The sequence below is a fragment of the Sebastes fasciatus genome, chromosome 24 (genome assembly GCF_043250625.1).
Source record: "Sebastes fasciatus isolate fSebFas1 chromosome 24, fSebFas1.pri, whole genome shotgun sequence".
Taxonomy (NCBI): domain Eukaryota; kingdom Metazoa; phylum Chordata; class Actinopteri; order Perciformes; family Sebastidae; genus Sebastes; species Sebastes fasciatus.
Window position 1 is genome coordinate 6,767,969 of NC_133818.1, and position 22,674 is coordinate 6,790,642.

Genomic DNA, 22,674 nt, shown 5'->3' on the forward strand with positions numbered 1-22,674 from the left:
ATATTTAAAATTATGATTTTCAGCATGTTAACATCTCCTACAAAGGGCCTTATTATGGCTCATTTGAATATCTGCAGTGTCAGAAATAAGGTACATGAACTGAACAATCTCACTCAGAATAACACCATCCACATCTTGGCTGTGTCTGAGACCCACTTGGATGTAACTATCCAGAATGCTGAGGTATCTATTGATGGCTATAACATCTTCAGGAGGGACAGAAATATACATGGAGGTGGAGTAGCGATATATATAAAAAACAATTTTCCTGCAACACTGTGTGCTGAGCTCATGCCAAATAACTTAGAATCCTTATGGGTTAGAGTACATCTTCCTCACTTAAAACCAATCTTGATAGGCTGTTGCTACAGGCCTCCAGGAACTGATACTCATTATCTGAATGACTTATGTGAACTAATTGACAGAGCTGCAGATGTGAATGGTGAAATTTTCATATTAGGGGACATGAATATTGACTGGCTTGCAAGTCAATGCCCGATGAAAAAGAAGATGGTGTCACTAGTCAGTGCTTGTAATCTATCACAGATGATTTCTCAACCGACCAGAGTCTGTACTAACAGTGCTGGTCATACATCTGCCACTTGCATCGACCATATTTACACAAATGCTCCTGAGCGCTGCACTAAACCAGTCTCTCTACCTGTAGGGTTCAGTGACCATAACATTATAGCTATTACCAGGAGAACCAAAATTCCTAAATGTGGTGTCAAAATTATTAATAAGAGAATGTATAAGAAATTCATCTCAGAACGTTTTTTGGAGGATGTCAGGAATGTAAACTGGGCCGATGTGTATGCTACACAGGAGCCTGAGGCTTCTTTACATATTTTTATGAACATCTTTATGAGGATTGTCGACAACCATGCTCCCATGAAGAAGTATACTGCCAAATCCAGACCAGCTCCATGGTTGAATGAGTCTTTAAAAGACCTTATGAAACAGAGAGACAAAGCCAAATCCACATTAGCAAAGTCAGGATCTGTGGAAGACAGACTAAAATATTGTCAATTGAGAAACCAAGTGACAAAACAGAATAAAAGCATGAAAAAGGAATATTATAAAAATAAAATAAATGCAGTGAAACTAGATGGTAAAGAACTCTGGAGAACCTTAAATGAAATAATGGGGAGAAATAAAACTGGGAGCCCTTCTTTTGTTCAGTCGGATGGCAGGTTTTTGACTAAACCATTTGACATAGCCAATTATTTTAATGATTACTTTGTGAATAAGGTCGATGCACTAAGGAAGAATATGAGCAACATGGATTCCAATACTCTCAACCTTATAAGTAAAAATATAATGATTAACAAAAGTTGTTCATTTCAGTTTAACAGTGTGGATGAGAGTGAAGTAAGGAAGTTGTTAAAAGCCCTTCCTGATTATGGCTCCGTAGGCACTGATATGCTGGACAGTAAGGTACTTTGTCTCTCAGCCGATTACATTTCTGGTCCCATATGTCACATATTAAATAAATGTCTAATGGAAGGTATATATCCTAGTATTTGGAAAGAAGGTAAAATAATTCCCTTACCTAAAGATGGCAGATTAACATTTACTGGGCAGAACAGCAGACCCATCAGTATTCTCCCTGTACTAAGCAAACTGATGGAGAGAATAGTCCATTCACAAATACAAGATTACTTTGACTCTAATGGCCTGTACACTAGATTTCAACATGCTTACAGACATCACTACTCCACTTGTTCTGCACTAACGCAAATGACAGACGACTGGCTAAAAGAGATAGATAATTCTAGGATAACAGGTGCAGTGTTACTGGATTTCAGCGCGGCATTTGATGTCATAGATCATGACCTTTTAATTAATAAACTACAACGTTATGGATTTAGATCAACTGCAATCACATTTATGAAGAATTATCTTTTATGCAGAACACAAAGGGTGTATTACAATGGCAGCATGTCTAACAGTAAAGGGCTTAACTGTGGCCTGCCGCAGGGCAGCTGTCTTGGACCTCTCCTGTACTCCATCTTCACAAATGACTTGCCATCTGTATTGCATAAAGCCAGTATACAAATGTACGCCGATGATTCCACACTGTATTACGCAGCAAATACAAGCGGCGAACTAGACCAAGTTCTATCTTCAGACCTAAACTTGGTCTACGATTGGATAAAACAAAATAAGTTGGTACTAAATATCTCAAAAACCAAATCCATTATTTTTGGATCTAGTCATAAGCTGTCATCTATGCCCACAATGAATCTCTACTTGGACAGTGAACCTATACAGCAGGTGGATAAGGTCACATTACTGGGACTAACCATAGACAATCAACTGTCATGGGTCGAGCACATAGAAACAATTGTCAGGAAAATGGGAAATGGTATCTCCATGGCAAAAAAATGCCTTCCGTATGTTCCAGCACACGTTCTGGGACAAGTAGTTAAATCTTTAAGTTTAAGCCACCTGGACTATTGCTCACCTGTATGGTCTTCTGCACCGAAAAGCATACTGCGGAAACTACAAATTGCACAAAACAGAGCTGCAAGACTTGTGTTACACTGCCCCATGAGAACGAACACAGACAGCATGCATCATAAACTGTCATGGTTACCAGTAGAGAAAAGACTTGCCTTAAGCACAGCGACATTCTTTAGTAACAGCATTTATTCTACTAAACCCGAGTTTTTATACAGTCAAATTAGCAGATGCAGGGACGTTCACAGTCATTTCACTAGAACAGCGGGTGATGGCCAACTCATGTTACCTCACCCAAAATCGAATGCCTTAAAAAAGACGGTCATTTACCGCGCCATCACTCACTGGAATAGCTGCCCTCTTCACATCCGTCAATCCTCTAACAAATCCACATTCAAATACCATCTACGAATACATTACTTAAACAGCTGATCGATAGTCCAGTGTTGGTCATGTATGGTTTTCTTTGTTTTCTTTGTTCCTTTTTCCCTGATGATGGGCCTTGAGGCTAAACAAAAAAAAAAATAAATAAATAAAAAATTGTGGAAGATTTGTGTATGAATTTGAAATTTGAAATTTGAAATTTATATATGTTTGAAAATTTGAGTGTTATTAGTGTAACACAAATGTGATGTTGTATATAGTATGTATGTGATAAATTAATGTACATGATTTCGGACCCCAGGAAGACTAGCTGGTGCCATTGGTATCAGCTAATGGGGATCCTTTTTAAATAAATAAATAAATAAATTTAAAGCACTCAGCCCTGCAACAGATCATGCATTTGTCAAGATTATGTTCAGTTTCTTTCGGGGCATATATATGTTTAGACTCATTTACTGTATTTATAGTCCTTGCTATTTTAATGAAAACAAACCCCAATTTTTTATACTATTTATGGTCCGCCTTTTACAGCCAATAAATAGTGCGTTGATCTTGCTCAGTGCATTTACACTTAGTAATTACTTCTCTATATATGGAGGATGGAACCTGCCAAAATTAAAAAATAAAAGAATAAATAAACAAATGATTTGATAAATAAATAAATATGTTAAATGTAGCAAAAATAATATTTTAAAAATGTAGCCATTAATTAATTGATAAAATGTGACAAATTTATATTTCTGTTTTAATTTGCTTCTTTATTTATTTATCTTTGTAATATTTCTCTTATTTATTTACTCCTTTGTTTAATTTTCCCTTTTATTTATGTATTTATTTTTATACATTTTTAAATGTATTTATTTTTTATTTATCTTATATTTATTTTTAAATGTATGTATTTATTTACGTATTATTTATTTTTGCACGATTTTCCTTCAGTATTTTACCACTTATTTATTTCCCTAGACTTAATTATTTCTGTATTCTTTTCTTTACACGTCTTTTTACATTGATTTATGCAATTCTGCCTCATTATGCAAATTATGCTTATTAGATCGACTATATGCTAGCCAGCTAGCTGCACGCCAGCCTTCATTCCCGGCTCCGTACAGCGGGTCATCTGCCTGCTCCTGGCTTTGTATTTCTGACAATGTAGATGTTCAACAAGTGTTTACTGCCTCCACAATTGAGGGACCTGCAGTATTGAACCGCACTTGCTGTTACCACGGCAACTACGGGTGTCTCAAATCAACCAGGACTGAAATACTGAGGATTACAACTCGAGTCAAGCTCAGTTATTTGTATGGCCCAATATCACATATCAGAAATTTTCCTCAAGGGGCTTTACAATCTGTCCAGCATACAACACCCTAGAGGATATCGAATCGAGGGTCTAAAGATAGATCCTTCAATTCAGATATGGAAAAAAACTCCCTAAATACCCCTTTAACAGAGAAAAAAATTGAAGAAATCTCAGGAAGAGCGACAAAAAAGGACGCACGACATCTGCAGTGACTGCAAAGTTCACAGTATTTTCCAAAGTGCATCTCCTGTTGGCTCCTCCGAGTCCAGAGTACAAAAACAACTTAACGAACTACGAGTTCAACTGCACCATTTTGCATCCAAAATTGAATTTACCCAATTGCACTTTGGAAGGAATCCTAAATGTCTTCTGCTAAATGACTGCATAGTAATGATCTGGCATTAATTAATGGGGTTAATTTGGAACAACTCATTTAAAATATACTCCACTGTGCCAAACCTCTATCTGAAAAACATGAAAAACAGGCTCGCTCTCTTACTTGCCAGCAGATATTAACATCATTTTCACAGATTTTATTAATTAATTTCTGGAAAATATTGATAATAAAGTCAAGCACAGCATTGCACTCAGGAATGACATTCAGTGCAGCACATTTGTCCATGCACTAATTCATTTTATTTTTTGTAATTTAATTCAGAGTGAGCCGATGTAGTCTTAAATAATATAAGTCGCAGGCAAGTGCTGACAGTAAAAAAAAGACTAAATTGCTTTTATATCTGAGAATATTTAATGTTGCTAGGCAACAGTCACAACTCAACATCTGGTGATCTGGCGGGTTCAGAGATAAAACGCTTTCATTATCGTTTCTAGCTCAGTTAATATTTGCAAAGCAACACATTTATGATGTTTTGAGAGAGAACTTTCAAGCGGTAAAATATAATATGTGAGTGTATTGACAGCGATTGAATGGGCCCTTTTGCATTATACACAATGAAAGGCTGCATCCATTTAGTCGAGCTCATCTCACTCGAGGCCAAACAACAGACTGCTTATGCTTTAAGTTGTCTGAATAGTAGCTATTTTCTCATTACCGCACATCAAGCCTTTCAGTTTCAGCATTTCAGATGGTTTTATGGGCATCTGATCAGAACTTCTATAATGAAATATGCATTGATCCGTGTCCTGGTCTTCTTCCAAAACCATTTTCTCCTTCTAGTCATCATTTATTCTGGGAATTTCAATGCTGGTGCAAAAGAGCCACTTACTAAATAAAGCTAAAAAAGCAGAAAAACAAGCCAGAGGTCTCCTCCCCACAGAGTCACTAACTGCTAGGGCTGTCATGACTTTGTTTATAAATCGCAAATAGATCGAAATTAGTTTCCGATCTCAATCAAAAGCAGGATGGATGATTCGTTTTTTCTCTCCGTCCCATCTACCCACTTACGTGCGTGCGGCCGAATGAAAAATACAGCTGTAACAGCCTTCTCACTCATGGTTAAAACTATAAACCAGCACAAAAATCACTATTACCAACATAAACCACCATCTTCTGAACACACACATTACATTACAATCAAACAGCAAACTTAGGGTGCTTTGAATTAGGGACCCGGGCCCGGATCCGAGTACACTTGTCCCCAAAGTCCAGTTTGATTTATTAGTGTGAACGCTGCGTACCGTACTCGGGCACGGTTCGTCAATCCATACTCGAGTCCACTTGAAAAGGTGGTCTGGAGTACGTATCATGTGTACTCGGGTACCGTTCGCATCAGGTGTGAAAGCCAACCGTACCAAAACACGGAAGTGGACCGCTATTTAACGTGAGTAACCTTAGCAGTTAGCAAGTAGTTTTGAAAGGGCAAAGCGCAGATCTCCTCCGAAATCTGTATACATAAATGTGTTTCATATCTATGTCTGTGCATGCGCGCATCATGTGCCGATCTCATCCTCTAAACTGCACGGTCGTGGATGATACAGCAGGAAGGCAGCTGAGAGGTTCCTTAAAATATAGACAATAGGTGCTGGGGTTGAGTGATGTTTGTTATTTTATTTAGCTGATTTAATGGTCTGTCTGCGAAGAACGAGAGCCGCTCAGCTGCTCAGCGGGCAGAGAGAGAAACGGGGTGGAGGGGGAGACAACGTGTAGAGTCGGCCTATTTTCACATCAAACTCTGTGAAATAAGAGTTTATTTCAACCAAACCAGAGTTGGTGATTGTTGGAAAGACTAACGACAACAGTAATGGTACGTTTTATGTTTTATGTTTTACGATGCCACTAGAACAGATGATCTCAACATAAACAAATACACGTGGATTATGACGCAAGTGTACTCGGGTACGGACCAACTTTACTAATGTGAAAGCTGAGCGGCAAGGGGGATCAATCGTACTGGGGCACGGTACGGATCAATCGTACCTAATGTGAAAGCGCCCTTAAACTACTCAGTCCAGAACTCGGAACTCGGCAGGCATGATGGGAAATGTGGGCCGCCTCTGTCGCTACGATACTCAAGGCACTTCCTGCATGCCTATGACATTTTGACACTCATAGCTCTTTTACTCTTACTTGGTTTAACGTTACGTCAATACATCTCCCGGCACAACAACACAAACAACAACAACAGCGACAACAAGCTAGCAGACGACTGAGTGCCGTCTCTTAGCGCACACAAGCCCCGCCTCCGCCGTCTGAGACACCCATGGGTGACACAAAGCGATCACAGGAGAGAGAGAGAGAGAGAGAGAGAGAGAGAGAGAGAGAGAGAGAGAGAGAGAGAGAGAGAGAGAGAGAGAGAGAGAGAGAGAGAGAGCAAAAAAAAGACAGGCGAGAAAAATGTGCGACAGTAAATGACAACAAAACCGTATTTTTGTAGATGACAGCACTGCAATGCTCTGCAGAAGGATTTATGTTATATGTTTGTAATGATTATGTACTGAGGTGGGTCACACAGTTACTAACATTGAAAAGATGCAGCTTTTTATATTGTAGTTTAATTTTTGAAACACGTTCTAAATAAAAAGGGAGTTCAATGACAGTTGTCAGGGCTTAAATCCAATGATCTGTTGATCTTTATGAATCAAGACTTCATAGTCTAACAATTGCGTGTTTAAATCAAAAACTGGAGAATCGTGACCCCCCTACTGATATTGGGTCTGACTCCATAGCGGAGAGCTTCCATAGCAAATTTTCTATCACTCGTCTGGGTTTTTAACTCATTTGCTTAATCCCAGCTGATCCACGGGACGTGAACAAAGCGTCCACACCTGTCTTTCCTGGCTTCCTTCTGCACAGAAACAGCCGTGGTGGCCCACATGACCTCCAAATAACAGCACTCATGTGTGATGATGCTAATGCCAGAAAATTCACAAATACGTGTGTGTGGCTGGGGGAGAGAGAGACGGCTTTAACTCACCATATCGATGGACGACACAGGCCCGATGCTGTTGACATATATGCCCACATCGATGACTGTAGGTTTCACTGCAAGAGCCAGAGGGAAGAAGAGTGAGTGATGGTTGCTGCACATATTGTAGGTGGGACATGTGAGATTTATACATGCAATCATTAGATTTTATTTGTCAGTGTTTTCATGCTGTAACCAAAAATCCAGTTAAAAACAACGGCTATCATCATTCAGTGTCACCTCGATGAATACAATGAGTTTCCTTCTTCCCCCACCATCCACCCAGAGAGAGAAGATTTACTTTTGAAATCAGAAAAAAAAAAAGCTGCACCGTGCTTCCTGGAGCGGTTACCGTGTTACCATGGCAATTAATAGCATTTCCAGCGAGTCTGTAGGATTCTTGGCTAATTTTGCTTGGCAACAACATTCGGTTGTTCCAGGAAGAGAAAATTGGAGCAACAGAAATGTGGATTGGTACCAGACCTAAATGCTGCAAAGAAGAATTTTGTTTGTTTCATTACTGTAAAACGGAAATAAATGAATCTGATATGCAGCAGGAAAAAAACTGAACGGTTGATCAACATTTAGGAACGATGGCCTTTACATTATAAAACTGTGTCCTTGGATATTTCCTGTAAAGAACATGTCACATGTTTTCTCAGAATACACATGATGTATCTGCCCTGCTAATGAACTGTTTGTCCTTCCCTCCGGTGTTTACCGGATCAATTTGACCCAAGACATCTATATATATATATTGCCACACAGCAAGATGCAGGATCTTTTCCTCACTGCCTTTTCTAAATCTCTAAGTTATACATCCACTCAGACCTGTTAGGGAGTGTTTAACATGACGTGGGGCCTCCCTGGCTTCAATGTTTTTGGATCATTTGAACTCAGTGTACAGATTGGTCCCCCACAAGCTGCATTTCAATCATTTTGGTGATCCCTTAACATTTTGTCAAGCGCCGTCATCGGGTTTCAATTTGTCCAATAAAATGGATACAAAGAATCAGTTTCATGACATCATTAGATCCATTAAAATAAGCTTCAAAATATTTCCCATGCACCATTTTTCTCCCTCACTCTTTCGCGCGGTTCTCATAGCTATTCCTGTGAAAAGTAATGCACTGTAATTCGTATATATCCCACGAAATCACTGGACTTTTGCCCAGGAGACCGCTGTTCGTACCCCATGTAAAACCAGAAGTCGATGGCTGTTTTGTCACATAACTTCCGTACTTAAGTTATGCCACTTCTGTAGTTATTTTAACCCAAACGTTAACTTATTTTTCAATAACTTCCGTACTTAAGTAACACCACTTCTGTTGTTTTTTTAACCCCAATGTTGACTTATCTGTCACATTACTTCCGTATTTAAGTAACGCCCCTTCTGTAGTTATTTTAACCCAAACGTTAACTTATCTGTCACATAACTTCTGTATTTAAGTAACACCACTTCTGTTGGTTTTTTAACCCAAACGTTGACTTAATTGTCACGTAACTTCCATACTTAAGTAACGCCACTTCTGTTGTTTTTTTAACCCCAATGTTGACTTATTTGTCACATAACTTCCGTATTTAAGTAACGCCACTTCTGTAGTTATTTTAACCCAAACGTTGATTTAGTTGTCACGTAACTTCCGTACTTAAGTAACGCCACTTCCGTAGTTATTTGAACCCAAACCACAATCTTTTTCCTAAACCTAATCAAATTGTTTCCTCTGAAGACGGTTGTTTATTCTAAAAAGACTGTATAAATGTAAATTAACACGTGGATATTTTGTATGAGAATGCACGAAAAATGAGGAATAACTTTTCGCAAGATATCAAACGAACCGTTGAATGAGGATACGTTGACTCTTTACACAACATGACGCTGTAGCCTAACTGCTGCTATTCACTTCTGTGACGGCACGGCTGGACACACAAACACAGTTTTCTCCTTTTTTCGAGTGCTATTGAACACAACACCTGCAGAGCCTCTTTCAAATAACAGTCTAAATGCCCGTTGAGCTGTTATGGTTACAACGCACAGAATGAGGTTAAGCACGGTGCATGTGGGAGAGCTCTTGTACGCCTACCCCCGTGAGATAGTGTTAGAGTTGTATTATTTTTGCAGGATTTTGCGACCCGCTGATCGGACGTGTCTGGAATCTGCGGCCTGGCTGGGAAAGTGGAGGAGGGCAAGTTGCCATTTACTGTCATGTTGTGTGCCAAAGGTTAGACGTTCTGCCAAGTGCTGTGGGAAGCCTTTTTGAAAGTGGGGAGACTTATTGAAAAAAAGCCCAAAATAAGTTAACTTAAAGGTGTTTTATGGACAAGATATTTTACACATCCACTCGCAGCACTTTTGTGAATTTATAGGCTCTTCTTTTGCCTCTTTTATCTGCACTGTACAATCATATTATTACAGTTTCCGTATGCGTTGTTGCTGCCTTGTCCTTAAAAGATATCAGCACGGCCTCAATGTTGCACAAGATTGCAAAAAACTCACAAAATGATGTTCAACTTTGCATGTTTATACTCCTTCGTCCCTGCAGAAAAGGTGTCTTCGAGCAGTGTGCTTAACCCCCGACCCTTAATCAGTCAAGCGGCTCGCTGTCAAAAACAAAAGAGTGCTGTTTTACAGAGCAGCTTCCAGGTGTGAATATGAAGCAGAGAACATATATTCTCAAGTAAATCTTCTCAGTACAAATAGAAAGGTAAAAGAATACTGTGACTTTAAGTGGAATCTATATTTCTACAGACAGCAGCCCTATCAATTAAGAGCACTAAATGAAGGCACTTTGCATGTAATTTAATTATGTAACTTGTCACATGTTGGGGAAACAAGCTCCTTAATGAATCCATGACCCATGTTCTAGTCATTTTAATGGTGCTTTATGGTTCATTGCTATTGAAGACTTTCTATATTGTTAAACTGTCTTCACACTCGGAATTCTGGGATGTTGAATAGCAGGATCGACGTGCACGCGGGTGTGTTCATGTGTGCACATCTGCGTGTAATGTCCCCGGGGACCTGCTGTGCTTGGGCCACTGATGCAAACAGTTTTGGTTAGTGATGGCCTGCTGGGAGGCTTTGATTCAATTCCAAACGGCATGTTCTGCTCCACCAACTGGACAATGAGGGACAACAATGCAGATGCACTTCTGTAATTAGTATTATTATTTGTCCATGCTTCAGCTCATGATCTTTAGGATGAAATATGTATTAGGGATGCACCGACACCGATACTAGATCAAATATCGGGCCGATACTGACTCAAACAGCTGGATCGGATATCAGTGACAACGGGGCCGATCTATTAAATTAAATTCTATGTTTATATACTATATACATTATAGATTGGAATTCGAATTCCTGTTTAAGTTTTGACCAATTTGTTGCTGCATTAAAAAGGTTTACACTTGAATTGTAATTCACATAAAAGAAGGATCCCAATCATTTCCACACAGTGAGGCATACAGCTTATTAATTAAACACTGGTATTGGATCTGTATTCTGTATCGGCCGATACCAAAAGCCCAGGTATCGGCATCAGGACTGAAAAGGTTGGATCGTTGCATCCCTAACTGCATCCAGTTCAAAGAGTGCAATGCTGATAATAATGAAATGCGGATAATACTTTACTAATCGACTAGTTGATTTTATATTCAAAGTTTTGAATGCGGTATTCGAATAAAGCTTCGAATGTCGGAATATTTTATGACGTTATGTACCTAAAAAAAAATGGTTAAAATATGATTATGTTTTTGTGGTTAAATAAATGTAATTTATGGTGCTGTTATGCTAGGCCGCCCCATTGTCACAAGTGCGTGTAGGGGAGTAAACAGGTTTTTGACCACAATGAAAAGGTTGTTTTTGAAAGGCTAAATGCCAACAAATACGGATTGAAGTTGAATATTTTGTTAGATAAAAACATGTTATGGATTTTGGAAATGATTAAATCTATCTTTTTTCAATACATTTTGACTTTTGGACTGAGACGAGAAGATAGAAGGTAATAAAACTTGCACACATTTCTTAGACCACAGTACCCGCTGGCATTTCATCAAATATTACACCACACAACCCAGCGACCGGAGCACACACTGGAGAAATATTAATTTCAGCAGCATTTAAAATACGATTTGGTTATTGAAAAATGTGATTAAGGATTTCAAATAGCTCTTATACACAATTTTTAACCTTAAAGATAACATTGTTTGACTATTTTCAAGTCGACTAGAAGTTTAAACTTCCGTTTAGACGTCAGGGAAATTAGTCGTTAGGAACATCCCTACTTTTAAATGCTGCCTTTAGCAATTACAGTGAAATGTCTTGAAATCTGGTAATATGTTTACCCTCCACCACCCTTGCACCCAGAAGAGGAGTATTTCTGTTAATTTTCTGCTTTTTAATCATGTTCAAGTAACAGCAGGGTTTCCTCTTGGCATCCTTCTGGTCACTGGCTGGCGTCTCTAAATTTCTTTTGAGTACCGTCTGGCACAATTACTGAAATGGGCATCAAGCCCGAGTTCAAGCACAGAATCAAATCTTTATCGTCCATTTGGGGAAATCTGGCATCGGAGACGCGCAGGACAATGCATAATCACGACGAGCAAATTATAGAGATGCATTCATTGTTCATTCAGGGTGACCAGGGGACCGGTATTCTAGCGTGCGGTGGGAAACACCAGGACTCACTGCCAGTCTGAGACAGAGATAAACATTATTCACACATTTGGGCGATGTCGACGAGTCCAATTCATCTGTATGTCTTTGGATTATGGGGCGGAAACACCTGGAGGGAACCTAGGTGACAGTGTCCCTCCTGTGGGACCCGTTTACAGTAGACAATTTAAAGACCACAGAAGTGGAAGCACGGGGTGCAAAGCTGATCTGTTACGGCTTAGCAGCATTTGGAAACTGGGACAACCTGAAGGGAATTGTCCTCAATTTACACCACGGTGGATAATCAAGGTAGAGGATGACACTCTGCATAAGACATGTTTTAGACAGACATTAGTCAGCTCTACGGAGTTACAGTAATCACTACTTCTTCTTCACTTAGAGTTATTTACCAGAAGGAAATAACTACAGTCCAGTATTATATATCAAGCCTTTCGTCAATCTTTTTTTTACCCCTCCTTCCTGAAGTGAGCGTGTCTTTGAGCAAACACAACCATCACAAAAGCTGAGCCGACCTGACATATGTCCAAATAACGCATGGCAGATTCATGCGGGATGGTGCATAGGTAATGATGACGCGGCTGTAAAAGAGAATATTCAGGACAGAGATTCTTCTTCTGAGCCGTTTATTTATTTCTTTTTTATACTTCTATCTGTGTGAGAGCTTGTTTTGCGCTCTTTCATCTCTCAAAGAGAAAAATAAAAAAGAACTTCTAATCAATGTGGGAAGAAGCTAGCTATCAACCTATCTATCTATCGACTCCGCTTCTAATGGAGAAACCATGATCCACAGTCTGGGGGACAGATGAAACCGTCCTCCTCCTCCTCGTCATGTTGCTCATCTTCCTCCTGCTCGTCTTGCTTTTCAGAAAAAGCGTGACAGGCCCCATCTGTATTACCACATTACCCTGTGGGCCTCGATTAAGAAGAAAGGGCTTTTTATGCCTGCTTGGCCTGGCTGGCATGACAAATGCATTACGCATTGTCAGCCCTGGCAAACACACACACATACACACACAAGTATGCAGCAGATGTACATATCCCCGCTGACCGTTCAACTCCCATATGTTCAGTGTCCTAGGAGGAGGAGGAGGAGCACTGTACTGAGATTACTGCAGGCCTCAGAGGGCTGTCAGATGATATCCCCAGGGCTAGCCTCACGTCTTCAGGCATCACTTTCAAAATAAATGTGCTGGAAAATAATTCATCACGTCCTGTTTACCAAAAGTCATCTACAGTACTTAAATCCCTCTAGCTATTTGCCTCAGGTGGCTCCAACAGAAAAACATTGGTTGATAAAGGCTTGCAATTACAAGTACTACTCTGTCCTATAAAGCCAAAATAAACTTATTATAAATTGTGTTAAAGGGGACCTTTTAAGCTTTTGTGCTTTTTCCCTTTCCTTTAGTGTGTTATATAGTTTTTTTTGTGTATGTAAAAGGTCTGCAAAGTTACAAAGTCCAAAGTCCACAACAAAGGGAGAAACACTGCTCCTGAACTGTCTGAAACGCCTCACTTGAAGTCCCGCCTTTTCTTCTGTAACGTGGTGATGTCACCCAGTAACACATTTGCATAATACCTGCCAAGCACCTACTTAGGCATCATAGACTGTATATAAGAAGTGTACATAGTCACCGTGACGTCAATTATTGGTTTGCGAACTACGTTTTAACGTTGCCATTTTGGTTTCTGGCCATCCCCATCTTGGTTTTCTTTGCAACCATAATTAACTTTCATGAACTGAAAACACACAGTGAAAGAGTTAAAGTTCTAAAACGAAAACACGGACAACACCCAGACCGGATAACGCCGTGGTAGCGACCTGTCAATCACAAGGTAGCCACGCCCTAAAGCATACCCGCCCTCAAACAAAGCTAATTATAGCGGTGCTGGAGGTGCTGCAGCACAGCCGGTATGAGAAAAGTAAAGAGCTTTTTGAACATTAAAGCATGTAAACATGTTGTAGTGGAAACCCAAAATACAAGTATGAACCAGAAAATGAGAATAATAGGTTCCACATCAACAATATCCTCAATGTAACTTACAGAAATATGGGACTCTCCCTGATAATTTAACAATCCTATAGGTTTATATTATGACCCCCGGTTTTACGTAGCTCAGCTTCATGTCTTAGAGACCTTTGTCCACCAGTCAGACACGGTGTATATCTCTAAATACTACAATATTTATGAGCCTTAGCTGCTGTTGCTATGGAGAAGAAGCCAGCCTGAAGCGTGAATCAGAGCGGTAGCGAATTCAAAATGTTTTCACCGTTGAATTTGTGAACAAAACACGGAACAATAGTAGCTGAATTCATTCAATATTGACCCAAAATTAAAAAGTGAATTGAATCCAAAAACCTTGTCTGGTCACTTTGCTGTAAATTCATTTGGATTATTCCAGCGGCACGAATACAGTCTGCACAGTCTCTGTTCGGTTATCCTTTTAAGTCACGGTTATGGGTCATATAGTTCAAGTCAGTTGGATGGATCCACAAGAGTGTAGTCTGCACACACACTGTAATCCATCACTCCATACTCTGCTGCACTGGTACAGCCCATATCATCCACAGTAATCACACATCATGTCATGCATGACCTCTCTGCTCCCGTGTTAGTATGTGTAAAAGCCCTGCAGCCTACATTGCCTTTGGTTTGGGTTTGCATGGAAAAGCTGTTACTGCTGCTGCTGCTGCTGCTGCTGCTGCTACAGTCGGCCAGCGGTGAGCATACAGTCTCTGTTGCTATAGTTTCATGTGACTGAAACTATGTAAACAAGAGCTGGTTATATTTTCCTTATACAACTGTAGAACATGCAGGACTAAAAGGTAAATTATTATTATTGCAAACAAGGTGTTATGCACACTTTCATTAAAAAAATGAATGCCGAATTGTACCTTTTGGATAAAAAAGGCTTGTTGCTAGTGCCATATACGTAAATAAAGCAGTTGCAATTCAGTGTTTGTGCACAAACCATTACTCCCTTCAACAATACAATTATGTAGTAAAGTTTGAAACACTCAGAAATAGTGACGTCACAATACCAATACCAGTGAAATTCCACGATTCTCGATACCAATTCGACACCACGGTAAAAAAACAAAAGTAAAACAATAAATCCCATGTACTTCAACATTCACTCCTTTATTACCGTTTGAATACTGTTTTTTGTTAGGAAGTTAAACAAGTCATAATTCCCTCTCTATTATCTATTTTATTTTGCTGTGAAAACATCTTCCAAACAACTGGATTTATTCAAGTTTCTCACCAAAAACTACATTTTACAAGATTACATTTGAACGCATCATGATAACGCTACATTCGCCCAATACTCATTTCTACTGAATAGGGCCTGAACGCATCATAATGTAAGCATAATGGCACCTCCCATGTTGATATTCGTGGGACGAGAGCTAGTTAAAGTTAGCTGTTAGCAGCTGGTAAGCATCCCAGTCCTGCATGGAGTTAACAGCTAACGTTAACTAGCTCTCATTCTGCCAATTTCAACACAGTTTTGTTGTTCGCAATGTAGAATTATCTGGAAAAAAACAGGGTGCGACCACTAGAAGCATCGATACTGAGTTTACTAACTCCCAAACATATTTTCTATCGTCCCTGGGACGACAGAATGCTGACGGTACCTATGGTAACTGCGAAACTGTAGAAAAACAAGTCCTGTTACATTTTCAAAATTTTGGCATCGACTTGGTACCGAAGTATCGTTTTTTTGTGACAGTCCCTTCAACAATACAATTATGTAGCCCAAAGTCTGAGTTCAAAAGGGTTAGAAACACTATAGTTTGGCATTTTGGGAAATATGCTTATTTGCTTTAATGCCAATTGTTAGCCTAGATGAGAAGATCAATAGTGCTCTCATGTCTGTCCGTTAAATATGAACCTGCAGCAAGGACAAAGGTAACTTAGCTTAGCGCAAAGACTAGGAGCAGAGGGAATGAGCTAGCCTAGATCTGTCTCACTAATTATATACATCATATCTTGTTTGCTAAATCTGTACAAAAACCGAAATATAAAAATGAGTAGTGGTTTTACAGGGGAAATATACAAGGCTATTTTTTGGCTGGGTGCAATGACTTTCTGGAGACTGATTGGGCCAAGAGCTGGTGGACCATCGAGGCATTTCAGTCAGTAACTGTACCTTTAGCTCAGACTGAATGGTACGATTTTGTAGCTTAAACTATTGTCAACAACGTTATAGCAGATCAAAAGGTACAAATATGGGAGGCCTGTACTATACTTCTGTTTTTGATTGTGTAGCTGCTGCAGGCCTGCAGTCATCTGTTAGTGGTGTAATGTACAGCCATAACAGAAGTCATGTAAATATGAGCTGACAACAGGAATATTTGTGTCAGCCCTCTGGTGTCAGCCCCCTAGTGATAGTCACAAGTAGGCCATGCAGCTCTTTTTTTGTAGGGCTCCCAAAACTCCCTTTTAGCATTACAGAGTGATTGAAACGTGTCAACACAAGTGCACTGATGGTGGTCTCCTTTTCTATCCTCAGAGTCTTTAAATGGTAGAAACATGACAAAATATAACACAGTAAAGAGAAAAGCCCCCCAAAAAATGTTTGATGTGGGAATTCAAGCAGTTATATTTCAATTAATTTCTTCTCTAATATGAATGTGACATTAACAACGAGCAATCAGCACGCAGTACTAAATCGGAGTTATCACAAATGTCATAGGTCTAGATGCAGTGAGAGAGAGGGGGGGGGTTGCACAGTGGCACCTAATATTTATGTATGTGACTGCACCAGCTCCACTTGGGAAGAAACCTCTCCCTGCTGTCTTTTCCAGCAGTTCTCAGCATGCATGGCGCTGCAGCAGCACACATTGGCAAAGCAGTTAATTTCCAAGGCACACGCACACAAAAAAAAAATCGTTGATTACTGAAAAATGTCAAAACGGCTGCGGAGAGCCAGGAAAACACAAACAGAGTGACTGATTTACATAAGAAGCTCTCCAAACTAAGTTTTAATGAAAATCGATCGGGTGAATTTGTTAGATAATGGATTTATTTATGTAACATTTGAGCTAAATGTCAGGGCACGCCTCAGCTCACACTAGACAATTAAATAGAGAGGTAGAAAAATCAGGTGGGTAGACACATCCCTATGTTTTATATTTACATCCAAACAGTGCACTTAATGAAATATAGACACAACAGCAAGGTAAAGCAATGAATATATATATTCATTGCTTTTCCTTGCTGATTCAAGATGAAAATAAAGTTGGTTCATGAAACCATGCACTTTTGAGACGGTCCCTAACTTCCACTTGTCAGTTTCCAATCTACTCTCAAGTCACGCAAGCAAGGTGCCAGGCTTAAATATCAGATGATGAGGTAAAAATAACACCGGAACAGAAGGCAAGTGTTATCCTGAACTACACTGCACAACTAAAAGGTGAAAACTGGGATTTAACTCCACCGATGGAACTATTTCTGCCTCCAAGAAACGCTTAAATAACTAAAACGGCATAGAGACAGAAGCCATCTGGTTCTCTCAAACAGAGAAGGCTAAAAATGATTTGCAAATGCCACATTTGACCCACATCTGTACATTTCAGTAGCTATTCACTCCAAGGACAAGCTGCTGCAAGCCATCTGCACCGCTGAGAGGGACATCAGCTGCCTTCTCCCAACTACTGGGGAACTGTAGTCCGACACGCAGGTGATGTTTACTGCTGGACTCTTCCGCCCTATAAAAGCTGCATCATTTGACCGCCTTTCCTCTGGCAGGAACTACAGGTCCAGCAGTGGAATCAGAGCAGCTAATTATAATTCTTGTAAAGTCGTCTTAACATGAGGAATATTTCTGGAAACACATGGGATGTGAGCGCTGCCTAATTTGACAAATCTGGTGCTTCACATGAAAGAGAAACCAGAAGTCTTGATAGGCGGACTCCATTGTCTGTGCCTAAACCTGTACAGTAAGTTATTCATTTTAGCTTCATAACACTCATAACACATTGCGCTGTGCGAAAAGAAAATGGTTGTGAAATGGTTTGAGAAAAATCACATTGAGGTGTTGAAATGAACAGTGGTGGAGTTGTGAAAAAAGTTTGAAATTGTCAGGATTACTTAAAAGAATAGTTTGACATTTTGGAAAAGTTATCTGCTTTCTTGCCTACGGTTGGATGAGAAGATTGATATACGACATGCCTGTACGCCAAATATGAAGCGAGATCCAGCAGCTGGTTAGCTTAGCTTAGCATAAAGACAAGTAGCAGCACATAACCTTCCCTTAACTTAAATTTGCTTTTTTACAATTGTACGGATTAAACAAATACGACATAAGATAAAGTAAAAGTAGAGATACGGTGTTAATAAGTGAGCTATAGAGGCTTTTATGATTTTTGAAGTGTGAATACAATCACCAGACGTAAAAAGCTAACATTAGGATATAAACAAACTACATCACGGTCGCATGAGCGCGAGTATACACAACGAGGCTGTAAAGGCGGACGAGTCTCATTTAGCCACTTGTTAGCAACCACCTTTTTAAGACACATTAAGGTTTCAAAATTCACGAGTAGGATATTTATTGATGTATTTTATGTCGTAGAACAAAATGTTAAAATCTCTTAAGCTCGCCACAGACCTTATTTATTACGAGGGAACCGGAAATGCTAAAATGATACTCATTTCCAGGTTTTCGGACTCATTTCTGTAGCACTCTACAGCCGGCAGAACTGTGGCTAAAATGAGCAGCTATAGTTGGGTGCAGATCTACTTGAATGAATTCGCTGTTGCTGACGCACGTTTGCTCAGCAAATCTTCCTCGGATAAACAAATATTATTTAAATTGGAGGGTGCAGCTTCAACGGGTGACCCTGCAGAGTGTTTTATTACACCATGCTGGCAAATAGAAACGCTGGTCTCGCTCATTTCCCTGGACGGAGATAAAAGATGACATCAGGTGTGCCGAGGATTTGGTAAAAACTCATATATTCTCTGCAGGAACGCATAAGAAAGTAATGTAAGTCTTAATGAAAAGACTTTCCCATCAGACAGATATTGACCGCCTGTGAAGGTGTGTATACACTACAGTGGGGGAGCACATGCTGTACTGTACCAGATTGTATTTAGCTCTGTGAATCAAATATAATAGATCTGGGAAGCGGGAAGGTATTTCTATTCCCTCGGAGGTTTAATGAGAACCAGGCAACGGGAAAGGTCTCACTGCTTATGAATCGCCACCAGGCAAGCGCACACCTTAACACCAAGCAATAACCTCACAAAATAGGATGGAGGAGGCAAGGGGGATGCTTGTTCACACAAACATTTATGCACGCAGTTAGGAGGGCGTTCTTGTAAATTATCTCGCAATTCAATTTCCGTTAATAATGAAATAATCAACCTCTTATACCTGATTCCGCTCGTAAATGAGTAGCATGTCATCCATTTATTGTATTAATTACTTTGTGAATAGAAAGAGTGTGAGTCAGAAGCTGCTACGTGGACATTAAAAATCGACTCGGTTCACACGCTGAAGATTATGGTGCAAATGGAAAGCTTTTTGGCTCCGCTCAGGCTATTCTCCGGGATATTGACGGAATAATAATAATGCAAATAGGCCTCGGAGGCCTTATCTGCCACGACAGAGGTTAATCTTTATGAGGTGCCTTAATTCACACACACCCGACTATATTGTTAGACTGCCTGAATTGATAAGTTTGGTGACTGGCATTGCGACTTTTTTCCACGAGCAACTTTGTCACTTTAACACACAGAAAAGCAGCAACATCCGTCACAGCGAGAGACATTTTGGAGATTTAATTAGACTTTGTGTCCATCAGGTAAACAATGAATTATGCATTATTGTGCTCCCCTGGTGCAACAACAATGGGAACTGTCTGATACCAAATAAGCTAAAATCATGTGGAGGATGAGATCTTAGCAGTTTTTCAGAGAAGATGACACATCTGTCTCTCCAGTGAAGTTCGGTGTCCCCAGAGTGGCAAAAACATGCAGGTAACACACCCGTTTCTCTGATTGCATTAGGTGAAGTCAAATCAGATGGAGGCTTTAAAATGCCAACATTAAAAAAAAAAATCTAACTAAGAAATTAAGTGAAATACAATACATAATGTTACATGTATTTTCATTTGTATTTATGGTCATAATTAAATTAAATAATTTATTTAAAAAAATATTTAAATATGTATCTTTCATAAACAAATGCATTCTAAATACAAAGCACTCAGTTTTCAAATATTCCATAAAATCTAGTTTAATCAGAAAGAAATATTATCCCCAAAGAGGCAGGGCTGTACCTAACTTTTATTTTTTTATCAATTAATTTTACGATTATTTTTACGATTATTTGATTACTCTACCTACTAATTTATCGATTATTCTAAAGATTAATTTTTTTAATTCACGATTAACAATTAATTTACACAAAGTAAACAAAAACTTTTATTATTTTATTTAATTATCTTATAAAACAAACAAATGTAACAAAATAATAGACCCCATTTGTCAGATGCCTGATCAGAAAAATATTGTTATTATTGTACATATTATTACAATAATACTGTTATTGTATTATCACTGTATTCCACAGTAACCCTTTCTAGGAGAATCTGTATTTCTACTTAGAGTAGTTGACTTAAATCTAAAAATAGTTATAAGATGGATTTATTTCATCACTGGAGTAATATGCAGTTAAGATAATCACTTGCAAATGTATTTTTGCATCAGTGAGAGGCAAGGGAAATAATTGAAAAACGATTTACAGACTGTAATAACGCTAGTTTAAGCCATTTTCTCAATCATACATGGCCATTAAAGTAAACAGAAAATATAAAAAGGCTGAATAACAACGTTAGATGACGCACGGTGTGCCGTATTTTTGTAATCGATAACGTTGATTACATGATGAATCGCCCCAGCCTCACAAAGAAGCATAAGACAAAGAAAAAACAGCTCTAACAAGATGCTCCCTCTCATTTATTCTCCATAGCAGCTCCACTAAATGACTAAGCTTAATTGGAAATACAAACCACACAGGTGCAAGCCGCCCTTTCCCTTTTCTACATTTTCAAAGTCTATCCGCCCCTCCCAAAATCCCTGGCTAACCACCGATGCTTTGGCTGGAGCGGAGTGGACATGGGAGACACAGATGGAAATCGATTAAATGGTTAGAGCTCACAGGGATGGGAAATGTGTCAGCCATGATCCGGACCCAGCTTGGTCTTATTACCACCTAATGCACTTCACTTTGGTATCAGCCCCCTCCCCACACTTTAAAGCGCTACACGATTGCTTGGCCATTCCTTTGTGGTTTCTCATTAACTCGGGAATGCTGAGGGAATGAAAGGCGAGGGGTTTACGGCGCGCCGCAACCTCTCTTTGGAGATGAATTAAACATTTTAAGAGAAGCCGAATTTCTGGTCAAGGCCCGCTGTTTGCCTCCTCAGACAGTGTGTGTGTTTATTTTTAAAGAAATGGCACAGGGAACTGCATTCATTTGCAAACATTTCTGTCAGCTCACTTGACAGGTAGCTCCGTTTTTTAAGCATTAAGGAGGTACAGAAGTTTGGAAAATAAAATCCTCATTAATTTGCAAATTTATGCAGTGAATCCAAAAATATAATGAGATCATCTTATCTGTAAGTTATTATGATCACAATGGCTGTCAACACTCAGACAGACATCACCATGGTGACGTGAAGTCCCACAAACAATGTAGTATTGTGGCAGATGACAATACATGACATGATATGGCTATCAACATGGAAAAATCATCTCCTGTTTAATCAGCAGCTTGTTCTGAAAAATGAAGCTCAGTCATTGAAGAAGTCAGAGTCAAATGGCATTGGATTGCCCTTCTAGAAACTTTTTCCCACGTGACGTGACGTAGGTTTCTGCATGATGATGCTGCTACATGTACAGTATATATATATACATCCTTATAGTCAGTGTATTAACGTCAATGTACTGCTTTGGACGCCATGTTAGTTTGGATCCGAAGGTCACACAATACAACAAACAAACAAACCGATTGATTGATTCAGCGGTAGATCAGCAACTCCCATGTTCTGCAAGGTAAAATTACTGCTTTTGTGAATGGAGTCTGGTCTAGTGGCTATGAAGATGAAGCTATATATATAACGGCTTTAGTTCCCTGTTGGAAAGGGCTGTCTCACGGCAAGGTAAAGCTGTGAAAATATTCGTAATATATTATACACTTAAACTGATATTGATTTTTTTAGGTGGGTAAAATATGTTTTCTGCTGCTCCCGTCCACATCCGCTTTACCCTTGACTCTCTTAAAAGCAGCCAGACTATATTCACATAAGCATTAATTTTACCTCGCAGAATGCCAGAGTATACGTACAACCCCACTTAAAAACAAACCAAAACTAACCCTTTCAGTTATTTCCAAACTTAGCACAGCTAACGTTGACCCAGCTAGTGCTAGCGTTCACATTATTCATAACCTTATTGATTAAAAAGAAA

At 39.3% G+C, this 22,674-nt stretch overlaps 1 protein-coding gene across 4 annotated transcripts in view; it reads right to left on the minus strand.

Annotated features, from left to right (window-relative positions):
* LOC141763105 (gamma-aminobutyric acid receptor subunit gamma-3-like) overlaps positions 1-22,674 on the minus strand; it is a 97,828-nt gene that overhangs the window by 59,122 nt on the left and 16,032 nt on the right. For all 4 annotated transcript variants that reach the window (XM_074627419.1, XM_074627420.1, XM_074627421.1 and 1 more), the window contains one exon: positions 7,525-7,592. In XM_074627419.1, coding sequence (XP_074483520.1) covers positions 7,525-7,592 — 68 coding nt within the window. The remainder of the gene's footprint in view (positions 1-7,524; positions 7,593-22,674) is intronic.